Genomic DNA, 15,469 nt, shown 5'->3' on the forward strand with positions numbered 1-15,469 from the left:
GTGAAGTTGGTCAGTCGTGTCCGACTCTTCGCGACCCCATGGACTACAGCCTACCAGGCTCCTCCATCCATGGGATTTTCCAGGCAAGAGTAGCAGTCCCCTGCTTTAGCTCCTAACCCTTCATAAGTGGCAGTTGGTCTTTCTGTATCTTATTTTCCATAATTTTTCCCAACTGCACATGCACAGTTATTTTTAGTCCCTTATAGTTTCTTTGTATTAATATTTTGCTGCTGGAGGAGATATCTATCCAGGTGTACGCACTGCAGCAAAGGGTTCCAGGCCCCAGGTTCCAGCTTGTCTCAGTTTTACAGGAATTTACTTATGACAGTGCTTCACACTTAGTAACTCCCAATGAATTTCAGGAGTGTATTACTATTATTAGCAACAATAATCATCATAATTATGTTTCTGATTTTTCTTGTCATTTCAAAAGCATGGGGGTAGGGCACAGCAAAGTTTTTCAGGCAGTAAATGGAGTTCTAAGAGTAGAACTCAAAGCCTTACCTGGCATATATCCAGTGGTCTCTCCTATAACACCACCCTTTTCTCACCTGGCTCTTGAAAGTTATTCAGAATTCAAGTGGGAAGGCAGTTCTGGAGACAGAAGCAATATCTGAGAATTGGCTATCAGAGCTCTGTCCATCCCAGCCTGTCCTCCTTAATTACTTTGTTCTCAGTATTCTCTGCTGAAGATCTAGAGACTTGATAAATGACTCAGCTTCTTTTTGATCTTCTTAACTAATGGCATTTAGGGCCATTCCATGGATAGCATTGGTATAACACTGTGATAGCTTAGAGCTTATCTTGGCATCTGATCCATGAGGATACGCAGTTTAGTCAACTGGGAGTAACAAAATTACCTTGAGCAAATAAAAATGGCAATTGCTTAAATATGGTACAGTCTACAATGAATGGAAGGCTAGTGTTTAAGAGCACTTAAAAGTTCTACAGTTTCTTGTTGAATTTTACAGGAGGCAGGAGCCACCTGCCGGGGCTGCATACGAACCTGCTCAGCCACGTTTGACTGTGTGGGTCCTGGACCGTAGCCCGCCAGGATCCTCTGTCCATGGGATTTCCCAGGCAAGAATACTGAAGTGGGTTGCCATTTCCTACTTCAGGGGATCTTCCCGACACAGGGATTGAACCTACATCTCTTGAGTCTCCTGCATTGCAGGCAGATTCCTTACCCCTGGCACCTCCTGGGAAGCCCCTTCTGGGGCTGTAGCCATCAGTATTAAAAGATCTCTACTGTTAGGCCTTAATATAGAAAGCTTTTAAGCTTTTTTTTTTTCTGTATTTTAAAAACTGTGATAAAATCTACACAACAAAATATTTACCATTTTTAAGTGATAAGTTTCAGTGGCATTAAATACAATACATTCACATGTAGTATAACCATCACCACTATTTCCAGAAATTTTTCATCATTCCAAACAAAAACTCTGTACCCATTAAACAATATCTTCTCACTCCCTGCTCCCTGAGCCCTTGGTAACCACTACTCTACTCGTCTTGATGAATCTGCCTATTTCAGATGCTCACATAGGGCTTCCCGAGGGGCCCAGTGCTAAATCATGACACCTATATGTCTCCAAATGAAAAAGCAACCTTGAGTTTTAGGACTGCAGTTGGAAAATCCTACAGCAAATAAGTATATCCATTAGCCTTACCAAAGGAGTCACCTGTATGGCACCAGTCTTAGCAAATCCAAACCCTCAGTACAGCCTAACCGGCCTCAGACTTCACCCAGAGGCAGGGCTGCGCAACCCCGCTGCGCAAGCGCGTCTCCAGGCGCGCCCCTTGCGCGCCTACGTGCGCGGTCCCGCAGGACGGCGTAGGGGCGGGGCCCGCGCAGTTCTGGTCCAGGCCGCAGTCATGGCGGCCCCGTCGGGCTCAGCGCACCTGCGACGCTGCATGGTTTCGCCGGCTGGGAGGCACAGCGCCTCGCTGATCTTTCTGCATGGCTCAGGTGGATTACAGTTTTCCGTCCAGGTTACTGCAGCATGGGAAACGCCCCCCTCTTCGGTTCCCCCAGTGTTGCCCTCGTGGAGGCACACATGACCTTGCCTCCTTGTTAACCCCCGCGGATGTGGACACAGGAGCTGGTAACCTGTCCGCAGCCGTATCCCCTTGTCTTCCTTTCTCTTGTCTTGCGGCCGCTGCCCCGCGGTCCTCGCTTCTGGCCTTTGTGCCCCGTCACTTGGCCAGCCCTGTTCACATTCTCCGTTGCAACCCTTGGCCACGCACATCCCTACCTGCCACCCCCCGCCCCTTCCCTTCCCCCAAGTTTAAACAGAGCAAGTTAGATACGTTTTCTCCTAGAGACAAATACATTATCTAGTACTTTTCAGAGTCAGCTATTAGTGATTTGAGTTTTAGCCGCAGTGGATTAGTACTCCTTTCTGTGAGGCTCTGTGCCAGGGCTAAAGTGCCCCCCACCCCCACCATTTCTCCTTCCCCTTCCTTCCTTCTCCTCTTTACCCCTCTTGTCATTCAGCCCGCAAAATAAAGCGGAGCCCCAGGGGCAGGCTCTCCCTCCACTACCTGCCTTTCATAAAGGTACTCAATTCTGTATAGCGTTTCTTACACTCACCTGTAGTTACTCCTGCCTTCCCCGCTTCCCTTCTTTTTCTTTCAAACAACTCTTGTTTGAATTTTTGCATCCCTAGTGCGGCCTGGGGTAAGTTCTTGGGGAATGTTTTTTAAAGAAATGAAACGCAGCCTGTGTCCTCAGGGGGCCCACCGAAAGGTAAAAACAATTCATTTAGTTTGACTCAGCAGTGGAGAGAGCCCAGGATGGCATGATTTACTGCCAGGTGAATTTTAAGGGGGGGGGGAAAATGGTTAGGCGTTATCAAAGCTTTTGGAAGATGAAGAGCTTGTTAGGTTTGACAGAGGAATGGTCTTTGAGCCAAGACTTGCGTAGGCTTAAAGAGGACAGTGATTGGATGGGGGAGGGGATTGCAAAGGTACAGGATGGAAACCTGGAAATACTCTCATTTTAAAAATGAGTCTTGGTAAATTGAATAGTTTGCCCAGGGTTACTTGGCTATTACTATCAGTGGTGGTAGAATTGGAATTTGAACCCAGATCTCTGAGTCCGAAATCAGTGCTCTGGAGAGGTAAAATGAAAAAATTTTAATCTAGTGTATATCATTTTGGAAATAGAGAAGAAAAAGGCCAAAGATATTTAAAGGGAAATTCTTGGCTGATGAAATATACTTAGAAGATGAGAGGCCTAAGATGACAGCAATGCTTATAACTCAGAGACTAATACTAATACTATGTGGGGCTGCAAGGGTGTTTATAAACACCCAGAAACTCCCCAGTGCTACAGCCCTTTTAATAAATAAATTATTCCACAATATCTTTAGGAAAAACTCTTGAGACTTTTCTTTGTTTCCGCCTGGGCCACTGTGCTTAAAGTTACTTTCCTTACTCCTTTCAGGTTCAAATTACTGACATGTTTAAATTTGTGACTGTATCTGAAACCCAGACTTATACCTGCAGTTTTTTTTTTTCCCTTTGTACTTTCAACAAAGAGTTTATCCAAAGAATCCTGCCGCTTATGCAAGTATAATGCAATTCCTATGTATTTTGTGCTCCAAGTTACTGAGAATATGATTTTACATTAGACAATGATATATGTGGTTGTGTTACAGTATATGCTTGACTTCTCATTGATACAAATGTGGCAAACCAGTTTTAACGATTTCTCTACTCTTAGAATCAGGTGCTGGCTTTTTAAGGATTGGCCTTTGTGAATAGATGGATCCATGCTCTTTTGTAGCATTTAGTTTTGCTTTTCAAGGTAGAAAAGGGTTTAGAGGCAGATTTTGGTTTTTTTTAATCTTAAAAACTTGAGGTTCTCTTATAGGGTATGACAACCGTAGAGCATCATGTGTAAATTTGCTATATGTAGCCAACTTAATTTGAGCATTTTCAGTTACTATAATACCAATACGTTCTTTTAAGATGATGAAAGCGTGATAACTTAATTAGCTTTATTCACTTCTCAGGTTAGATTAATTCACGCTGTTATATGCTTCACCTAATTTAATGTCTGTATTTCACACTGAGCTGTAAGATTCACATAGGCCCAAACCCTATATGACCTGCTTTCTCCCCATATAGTAAGTCTTAGTGAATTGACTGAGTTGGCTCTTACTGAAGTCACCAGTAACCTCTGTGTTGCTAAATATAATAGGCATTTTTCAAGTCATCCTTTTATTTGAACTGTCAGCAGCATTCAGCTTTCTTCTTGAAACCCTCCTGGTTCTTTCTGCTGCCGTTTGCTCTTTGTGGCTTATTTTGCACGTTCATTTTCCTCTCCCTGGCCATTGATGTTGACTTCCTCAAAATTCAGTCCTGGCTCCTCTTGTTATTTCCTCTACATATTTCTCCCCAGGCTAAATTCCATGCAAGCCCACAGATTCTATTTTTATCTCCATTCATGTGAAACAAATATGCGTCTTCATTTTAGATCTCCTTTGAGCACTAGACCTGTTTATCCAATTGCCTAATAGTCATGCATGCATGAATTCATTCACTGAAGAAATCCCTATTATGTGGTCACTGTGCAAAGCACTGTTCCTGACTCCGGGCATACAACAATGAACAAAACAACAGAAACCCTTGCTCTCAAGGGCCTTTCATTCTACTGGAAGAAGTATTAATAGTAAACGATAGCGCATTCTTCGGAAAGAAAAAAACCAAGATTAGGAGAATGAGATGTATGATGGGATTACAGTTTTAAATAAGGTGATCAGAGCAGATTTCACCATATAGATGATATTTTAGCTGCTAGACGTGTTTGAATTATGTGAATATTGGGTTAGACTGTGCAGACAAGGGAAAGACCAGAACAGTCAAGGAATGGCAGTAAGGCTAGGATGCCTAGAGTGACAGGAGCCGGAAAAGATACCTGAGGAGGATTGTGGCGGCAGATAGTGTGGGTCAGGTAGTAACCATTTTAAGATTTGTAGGTTGCACAAATTCTCCTTCACGTATTTTTCTTTTTCTCTTCTGTTTTCTCCATTTTCTTTCTTTCTTTTTTTTTTTAAATTCTTTAAAAACCCTTAGCTCTCAGCCCTTAGGGACCTGGATTTTGTCCTCCAGCTGGCTGTAGTTTGCTGAACCCTTGGTACCTCATACTCGGCGTCTACAGACCTGCTGCTTCCTGTGTTTCCTCTCTGGCCAAACACTTTTGCTGTCCCCCTCGAAACCTGTCACAATTGACCCCTCATAACTAACCTATTTCCAGTTTCTGTTAATTTCATCGACTTCCCTGGTGACTCAGTGGTAAAATCCACCTGCCAATGCAGGAGATGTTAATTTCGTCTCCTTATTATGTCTGGTATCTATTTCTATTTACTCCATAGTCTAAGCAACTGTCATCTGAACAGCAGCCACCTGAGTGATCCTTCCACATCTCTGTCCTCCTTCAGGCCTCTCCACACAACTTGCAGAAAAAGGATTCCAGAATAATCCTTAGAAGTGTGCCCCCTTTCTGCAAAAAATCACCTTCTTGGCTTCTCCATGTTCTCACTGCTCTTCCTCTCATTGCTGCCTTTCAGTTCTTCGATGCCATACTGCTCCTTCCTGTGCAGGGTTTCAGCATCTGCCTTATGCTGTCTGAGCTGCTTTTCCTTCTGCACTTGACTCTTCACCATCCCATAGATCCCAGTTCAAACCATTCCACAACTATCTACTGGATGCCTAGTTTGTGTCAGTCCTGTTCTAGGCATCAGATGAACAAATAATTCACGGCTAAACACAAAATGAACCTTTCCTTGCGGAGCTTATATTCTAGTGAAGTTATCTCTGAATCTTGTTGGGGGTAATTCTGAATATAAGAAATCCTTTAAGCACCAAGTGTCTTTCTTTTGCAGTGGTTACATTTGCAGCCACTTTCTTTCACATTTCTGTATATGGTTATTTGACTGATGTCTGTTTCTCACAATAAACTATATGCTCCGTGAGCGCAAGAACTTTCTCCCCGTCACCTTTCTGTCACTGCCTCTCTAGCAGTAAGCATAGTGTCTCACACATTAATAAGTATTCGGTAGATACTTTTAAAATTGCTGTCTTAATGAATTGATTGATTACAAACTAAGAGTTTTTAACTGAAATTTTTCTCTTTAAGACTAGACAAAATGAACCTATAGTTTAATTTTTTTATGGAAATACATGTATGTCCATTCTTGCATGAAGCTTGGGTTATTTTTCAGCCATGGGATGTACGATCATTATTTTAGACTATGTAAACATCAGAATTAAATTTTCATTTCTTCAAATTCAAAAATAAAAGTGTGCTGAATACGTCTTTTGAAGAAATTTATTGGTTTAACGAAGAAAATTGTTTAGACTGTTCCAATTACAAAAGTTTATAAGCACTTTAGGAATTTACTATTTTTAAGAATAAAATAAGAAATGACAGTGTTTAAAATCAGATATGGATTTTTTTTTTTAGAAAAATCAATTTAATTTATTTATTCCTATTATATCCTGTAAACACATGGGGAAACTTAAAAACTCAAGCTTAAAGAGGGCTTTAAAGTGATCAATGGGTGGAATCAGGAGTAAAATAATTAGAATTATTTCTAGCTATTGATGCTTGATCAGTTAGTCCTCATTGATAAATTGGTTTCTGTGCAGTTTATTTATGAAGAGTTTTTTATTTCTTGTTCCAGCTTATGTGACCTGAAAGTTATAGACTACTTTTAAATACACTGTTTTGTCAAAACACTGTGCTGGCAAAATGTTTTAACTTAATCTAGATTTTGTGATTCATCAGGTGATTCTGGACAAGGATTGAGAACGTGGATCAAGCAAGTTTTAAACCAAGATTTAACATTCCAGCACATAAAAGTTATCTATCCAACAGCTCCTCCCAGGTATGCAGTCATTTAAATCATTACTCAGTATAACTCTGTGGCATAACACACACACATAGCAGCTGGATGGTTTTTCAGCTTAATTCTATATTTATAATATTTTAAATTGAGGTCCTCTTTTTCCAGAACAGTTTTTTAATTCTGAAATCCTTTATCTGAAATGAAAATGTAACTGGTGTCCGCAATTCCACCTACTTGTTACCCCCAGGGTTTGACTCAGTTAGTTTTGGATGTGGCCACAACAGAAAGACTTTTTTATATTTTCAAAGCTTCATTCTAGTATGAGTTCTAGTACGGAGCCAAAAGTTAGATCTGATAGTCTAGCCATCATGAAAGCCTGATCCAGGACATTTGTGAAAATGTAAGACGTGCAGTCAATTCAGTGTAGATATATAGAGCAGGTACTGGGAGAAACTGAAAATTAGGGGGAATGGGAAGGTGGTGATGTTGAGATAGGAAACCTAAAAAGAAGATTGTACATACAGTGATTGGTTATGCAGTGTTTTATATGAGGCATGTTTAATTTAGCACACTGGCACGATGTTTATGAAGTAGCATCAATTAGAAGGACTTTACAGAATTTGATATAATTAAGGATACTGTTCTAGGAATGTGTAACTATGGATATGTATATCAGTACTGATATTTTCACTGTGTAATGACTTAACTGCTGACATGAGTTTTTTTTAAAGTATGTTTTGTTGCAGTAAATGACGTAAGAAGTGTAGTTCCTAAGAGTTTTCAGTTATTCCTTCTAGGACCTGTCCAGTAATAGGATTAATCTAGAATGAGCATGAGGCCAGTGACTCGCTGTCTGTAAAGCCTCATGGACCACTTTTCACCAGCAAGTCCCAAATTGAGGAAGCCTACAGTGCCACTAAGTGTGTAGTTTTCAGTTCAGATTCCACACCTTAGAAGGCTGTTTGACTGTATGTTATTAGAATAATCTGACGTTTATAGCGTACTCTGCTGTTTCAAGGTCTCTGACTGATACTCCAAACAGTCTACTCTGTTTAGGCAGGGAGTTTGGGCACAGATTTATTGACCTTGCTTTTGTAGCATAATATGGCTTCATTTGGTAGTACAAAGTAGCTGCTGCTTTACATCTATTGGAACACTTTTCTTGCACTGCCCGTAGAAAGTCTTGTATCATCTCCTTTGTTTACTATCTTTTAAATAGCATCAGGAGGCAGTGGTAGATGCATGCCTTTCTTAACTCTCTTTTTTAATGTAATTTGTACTTGATAAAAGTTTTAATAAACTCTAAAACTGCATTTTAATAAACTCTAAAACTGCAGCAAATTTTCATGCTTTGACATTTTCCTTCACACTTTGTGACATTGTCCAAATTTTGTAGTATTTATTTTCTCTCCTGTTTTCCCTTCCATCACCTGCAAACCTGTAAGTTTTTCTCTACTGTAGTATTTTGTTGACTAAGTTATTCTTACCAGAATATGCTGAAAATATGATCTGGCTTTGTAAATCTTTCCACTGATGCCACCTAATTGGTATGCAGGGTTAAATGACCTGTTCACCACAGTTTTGTCCTAGAATGGATCTAGGCTCCCACCTTTGAAATGATGCTTCCTGTTATGTAACTTCACCCAAGCTAGATATTTATGGAAATGAGTAAGAATGAAATGTTGAAGCAGGTTTAGCTGTGTTGGCTCTGGTTCGGAATGCCAAACATATTTCCACAGAGGTTAGAGCAGTTTACACTGTTACCAGCAATGCTTGACAGTTCCATTCATCTCACATCCACACAAACAGTTCCCACTGTCAGTCTTTTTAGCTTGAGCCAGTCTAGTAGCTGTGTAGTAGAAGCTTCTGCTTTTCATTGGTAGCTCTCTAATGCTAATGGTACTGAGTATTATTTCTTATATTTATGGAGCATTTGTATGTCCTCCAAAGAAACATCCACTCATATCGTTTGCCCAGTTTTTATTTGTCTTTTACTTATTAATTTATTAAAGCTTTTATTTTTTAAAAACACAGATTCGAACATCTTGTGCCTGTCTGGTTTGCGTTTTCACTCTCGTAATGACATCTTACTACCAGAAGTCCTAGTATGTTTTTTACAAGTAAAATTTACAGTGAAATGCAAATGCCTTAAGCATACAGGTTGATCAGTTTTTATGAATATATGCTCTTGTTTAATTGCTTCAATTACAAGAACGTTTCCATCACCCCAGAAAGTTTTCCTGTGCCTCCTCCCAGTCCATTCCTAGCACGCATAGGTTTCCATTGTTCTGATTTCCATCACTGTAGGATAGTTTTCCCAGTTGTTGGATTTCAACTAAATGGAGTAATTTAACCTTCTGTGTCTGTCTTCTTTCACTCAACATAGTGTTTATGTGCCTATCAGTAGTTCATTTAAAAATTTTTGAGTAGATGTTATGTGTGAATATACCATACATTTATTTATTCATTCTACTGTTGATAGACATTTGGATTATTTCCAGTTTTTAAAAACAATGATTATCATTGCTATAAGCTCTTTTGTGTAACGTTTTGTGAACATATTTTAATGACTTCTTATCTAGAATGTTGTTTCATTGGTCTGTTTATCTAGTTTTATGCCAATACAAAACTGTTTTGATTAATACAGCTTTATAGCAAATGTTGAAATCGAGTGATATAAGTTCATTTTCAGCATTCTTTCATTCTAGGTTCTTTGCATTTATATGTAAATTTTAGAATCCACTTACCAGTTTTACGGAACACCTGTTTGGATTTTTATTAGAATTGCATGTAATCCATAGGAGGTTTATTTACAGGAAATTAACATAATATGTCACCATTTTAGATCTTTGTTCATTTCTTTCAGCAGTGCTATAGAATTTTCAGTAAAGAGATCTTTTGCTAAGTTTAGTCACAAATATTTCATGGTTTTTCATTGTATCGTAAATAGAATTTTTAAAAAGTTTAGACTTCTAATTTGATTGTTACAAGTACATAGAAACACCTTTTAAATTTTCTTTTATTAAAGTATAGTTGATTTACAGTGTTCTAACAGTCTCTGCTGCACAGCATGGTGACTCAGTTATATACATAAATACATTCTTTTTCTATAACTTTTTCCGTTATGGTTTATCACATGATATTGAATACAGTTCTGTGTACTCTACATAAGAGACACATTTTTGGATCTTACTCTTATATCTTGCTGTCTTCCTAAATTCACTTATTTCTAGTAGTTATCTAGTAGATTCTTTATGTTTTTTGTGTAAATGATAATACTGTCTGTAAATAAAGGCAGTGTTCCTTTTTCCTTCCCAATCTTTCTTTTACTTTATTGTCTTGCTTTATTGTGCTTATTTGAACATCTGATAAAGTGTTTAATAGAATCAAGGTGTGTCTTCTTGTATAATCTTAGAAGGGAAGAATTCAGTATTTCACTGTTAAGTATGATGTTATAGGTTTTTTTCTGTGTACCTTTTATTAAGGAAATTTATTTCTTTGCCTAATTAGCTGAGTTTTTTTTTCTGAATTGGTTAAATCACTTTACTGTATTTTTTGAGATAATCATGGTTTTTATCTTTCATTTTGTTACATTGGTAGACATTCAAATGTTAAACCACCCTTTCATTCCTAGCTTAAACCCCCCTTGGTCATAATGTATTATTTGTTTTATGTATAGCTGAATTTGATTTGCTAGGATTTTGTTGAGAAATTTTAATCTGCATTCATGAGGGATATTGATCTGTAGTTTTCTCTAAAGTTTTGTCGTCTAGATTATACTCTCTTTTTATTTTATTTATTTTTTTGGCCACGCCATATAACTTGCAGGATCTTAAGTTTCCCATCCAGAGATTGAACCCAGGCCCTCAACAGTGAAAGCACTGAGTCCCAACCACTGGACAGCCAGGGAATTCCCTACATCTCTTAAAATGTGTTAGAAAATATTACCTTCCCGTTTTCTGAGTTTGTTTTTTTTTTCCTTCAGTGCTTAGTAAAATTCACTAGTGAAATTATTTGGACCTGAAGTTTTCTTCTGTGAAGGTTTTGATAATAAATTCAGTTTCTTTCATATAATGAAAATATTCAGATTTTCTGTTTCTTTCTGTATCAGTTTTGATCATTTGTGTTTCTCATAGAGTTTGTATCTTTTATCTAATTTACCAGATTTATTGATATAAAGTTGTTCATGATATTCTTTTTTGATGCCTTTAGAATTTGTGCCGATATTTTTTATTTCATTACCAATATCAATAATTTATATCTTTTTTTCTTGCTTTATCTTGTTGAAGGGTTATTAATTTTGTTAATCTTTTCATAGGGACAGTTTTGGCTTGGTTATTTTGTGCTCTTTTTCTGTTACTTATATTTGCTTTTACATTTGTTATTTCCTTCCATTAAAGCTCTAATAATCACTGCCTCAGATAATTCCCACTAATTTTCTCTTTTGTATTTTTAATATATTGAAATCTTTTCTAAGCTCCCCTGAAAGCAAAAGTGTTAGTTGCTCAATAGAGTGACTCTTTGCAACCCCATGGTCTGTAGCCCATCAGGTTCCTCTGTCCATGGACGTCTCTAGGCAAGAATACTAGAGTGGCGTGCCATAGTGCCATTTCCTGTCTAGTCAGAGGACCACTCAGAGTCAAGGAGAGAGACATTGCCTCTGCCTCTTGATGGGAGTATCTGAGTCACATTCTGAGAAGAGCATGTGGGATGAAAGATACTTTTCTGGGCAGATATGGAAAACAACAGTTCTATAAGCTTCTTTAACCCATAGACTATTTAGAAATATGTTGTCAGTGGCCCAGTCGTTGGGGTCTTTCTGGGTGTTTTATTGCTGTTGATCCCTGATGTCGTTTCTGTTGCTGCCAGAGTTCTGTACAGTTTGATTCTTTGGCTCCTCACTGGCTTGTATTATGGTTGTGCGTGTGGTCTCTTGGTGCCTCTTACTGTGTATAGAGTTCTACAGATGTCAGTAGTTCAAGGTGATTATACTGAATATTTATTTTAAATTATAACGTTTTCTTAGTGATTCCAAGTCATTTATTAGTTACCGCAGAATGGGTGTTGTTACCTCCAACTGTGACTTTAATTGCTCTCTCTCCCCCTTTAGTTCTGCCAGGTTTCCTCTCATGGTTTTTGAGCTGTATGAGGTACATTCCCAGGCAGGTTTGCTGTCTTCCTCATTAAAAGCTACTTTTATCTTATAAAATGCTCATTTTTCAATCTCTGGTAATTCCTTGAACTGTACTTAATAATCATACAGGATTTATCAGCTTTTCTATGTTTACTGTTTGTATAGCATATCTTTTTTAAATTTTTTTACTTTTAACATCTATGCCATTATTTTTAAGATGTATTTCTTATATATAACATAATTTGGGCTTTGTTTTTTTCTTAATCAGTCTAGCAGTTTCTGTCTTTTAAGTGATTTATTTAGACCATTTGTGTTTATTGTAACTATTGCTATGTTTGCATTTAAATTTATTTTTTATTTCTCTTTTTCCCTTTTCCATCTTTTTTTGGATTTAAGAAAATTAATGCTTTATTATTATTCACTGTTTTTTTTTTCTCTGATTGTTGTAAAGACTATAGCATGTATATCACATCTTTTACCTACTTAGAGTTAGTTTTTTACCACTTTATACAAAATGTAGAAGCCTTATAACCGTATAGATTCCTTTATCTTCCCCTCCTTAATGTTATACATGCTGCTTATTGTATGTGTTTTATCAACATACATTGAAAACTCTATCAAACAAGGTTATAATTTTTGCTTCTAACAGTCATACATGCTTTAAAGAACTTAAGAGAACAGTAGTCTATTTTGCTTATACCCAGTTGTGGCCTATTACAGCAAATCAGTATATTTCGATTAAACTGTGAATTGCCACTTTGGCTATAAGGTATTCCTTTTCTCAGCCCTATTTAATAGATGTTTTTAATCAGCTGAGTTAGAGTATATTCAGTAAAAGTCAGCATTTAGCTGCTGTGTTGATTTAAATGGAAAATAATGCTTCATTGTTTTATTATGTTAATTTAGACTATATTTAATTGAAGTGCTCAATAAAGATTTTTATTTCTGTGACATACTTTAGCTGTATTTGTAATGAGAGGTTCTGTTGGTTTGAGTTTACTAGTAGAATTTCCATTTTTAAAATAGTAATTTTTAATAAGCTATTAATAATTTATATGATATAGTTTCTTAGTGTTTATCGGTAGTGCCTCTACTGTTTTTCCACATGAAGTGCATGTTTATATTTTTCAGTAAACTTATATTCTGAAACAAGGTTAGGCGCTTTTGGTTTAGGTTTAGTAGTAATAGGTTCATCTTTACTCCATCACTTAGGATTCATACCTGAAACGTGATGTTAGGAGATCTGTCTCCTGATAACAGTGGATCTGTACTGCAAGTACACTTCACTGGCAAGGAACTGTCCTAAAAGAATGCTATTTTGAAGAAGTAGTTTGCTTCTTTGTAAGTATTTTAAGTATTAAGTATCTATTAGTATGTTATTGGGCTTCCCTCATAGCTCAGTTGATAAAGAATCTTCCTTCAATGCAGGAGACCTGGGTTCCATTCCTGGGTTGGGAAGATCCCCTGGAGAAGGAAATGGCAACCCATTCTAGTATTCTTGCCTGGAGATCCCATGGACAGAGGAGCCTGGCAGGCTACAGTCCATGGGATCATAAAAGTTAGACACATGTTCTAAGTATGTTATTCCTTAGAAATACATCCTTTTAAAAAATCAATAAAAGAAAACTTTGACCTTTTTCTAGAAATCACAGAATGTATTTTTACAAGAAATAAAGTCAAAAGATATTCAGAGCAAAGCTAAATAATTTTCAGTTCAGTTCAGTCTCTCAGTCATGTCCAACTCTTTGCAGCCCCGTGAATTAATTGCAGCTCGCCAGGCCTCCCTGTCCATCACCAACTTCCAGAGTTCACTCAAACTCACGTCCATCGGGTCGGTGATGCCATCCAGCCATCTCATCCTCTGTCGTCCCCTTCTCCTCCTGCCCCCAATCCTTCCCAGCATCAGAGTCTTTTCCAGTGAGTCAACTCTTTGCATGAGGTGGCCAAAGTATTGGAGCTTCAGCTTTAGCATCATTCCCTCCAAAGAAATCCCAGGGCTGATCTCCTTTAGGATGGACTGGTTGGATCTCCTTGCAGTGCAAGGGACTCTCAAGAGTCTTCTCCAACACCACAGTTCAAAAGCATTAATTCTTCGGCACTCAGCCTTCTTCACAGTCCAACTCTCACATCCGTACATGACTACTGGAAAAACCATAGCCTTGACTAGATGGACCTTTGTTGGCAAAGTAATGTCTCTGCTTAGGTATCCTTATTATTTCTAACTGACAAAAAATATTCCCAAATCACAAATGCTTATTGACATGCATCATTCAGCAAATACTTGTTCTTGGCAGTGGGGGTAATCACTGTGGAAAGGGGCATTCCAGCGAGAGGAAATGTCAGGTGCTAAGTCCTTGGATCAGTAGTGAAGCGGTTCTGAAGAAAACCGAGGGAGGTGTGACTGGAACCTAGGGAATCCTGGGGGAGGAACAGTGAAATGAGGACAGAGAGGAAGCCTGGAACCTAGTGACAGCGTCTGAAAGGTTGTGAATGACCTTTTGATTTTATGACTTTCAGGGAACAAAACTTGGTGACAAGCTGAATGGCAATGTCTTTTCTTTTCATAGACCTTGAACATTTATTCCTGCTTAATATTTTACCAGCGTGTAATGGTTTGATTGATCGATTGATTGAGAAGCCACCCAGACGTTCTATGCCAAATATACTTATTTATGGTAATAATGTCTGAGCTGTCTTATGCCAGCTAATGAAATGATTTATTTGAGGAAGAAGGCGAATGAGTATAACATATGTGCCAGTTTGTTTAGCTGCTTTAAAAAACAATCTTACTTTCATGCTTTACTGAAAGGCTATTCTACCATCTTAGGAGAATTATGCATTCTTGATTGTTTTCTTAACAAAAAGATCTAAATTATTCTTTGTCTCATCACATTTTCCCTATTATCTTCCTTTGGACAGAATTAGTTTTGTTAGAGAACTGAGAGAACAAAAAGCTGCTAAATTGGTAAAACTTACATTCTATGGAGCATCTATCTCTAATTAAATAAGGCACTGTCAAAGACAAAAAGTTAAGTAAGTGTCATTTTTTTCTATTAATGGCTGAGTTCCCAGAATGATTCATATTTTAGCTTATGATATCATCCTTTTTTAAGTGCTTAGACAGACAAGTAAACACTTAAGAGAAATAGAATAAAATGAAAAGGGAAGTAGAAATAAGTCACAAGAGTACCAGTCTAATTCAGGCTTTAGCCTGAGTGTTGTATGTTGTTTTCATTCAGAAGATCATTGTGGTTTTAGTGGCAATTTCATTGGTTTGGGATTTAATTTTGTCTAACAGTGGCATTAATGCTATATGGAAAGCACCTGCTTTCATTTTCTGAGTCCTGTTAAGAAAGTTAATCCTGAGAGAGGGTTCTGGGAGGAGGGGTGGATGGAATGTTTTCTCCCCTTCTGATTCCAATTTATCTCCCTGTCTTGAGCCAAGCAGCTTCTGAAGTCAGAAGGCCTGCAGGAATGA

At 37.9% G+C, this 15,469-nt stretch overlaps 1 protein-coding gene across 1 annotated transcript in view; it reads left to right on the top strand.

The window, feature by feature from the left end:
* Positions 1-1,875: 1,875 nt before the first annotated feature.
* The window catches only part of LYPLAL1 (lysophospholipase like 1), a 28,676-nt gene continuing 15,082 nt past the window's right edge, over positions 1,876-15,469 (top strand). The window contains exons 1-2 of the mRNA XM_052654075.1: positions 1,876-1,969; positions 6,797-6,896. Coding sequence (XP_052510035.1) covers positions 1,876-1,969; positions 6,797-6,896 — 194 coding nt within the window. The remainder of the gene's footprint in view (positions 1,970-6,796; positions 6,897-15,469) is intronic.

This window comes from Budorcas taxicolor, chromosome 16 (genome assembly GCF_023091745.1).
Source record: "Budorcas taxicolor isolate Tak-1 chromosome 16, Takin1.1, whole genome shotgun sequence".
NCBI lineage: Eukaryota > Metazoa > Chordata > Mammalia > Artiodactyla > Bovidae > Budorcas > Budorcas taxicolor.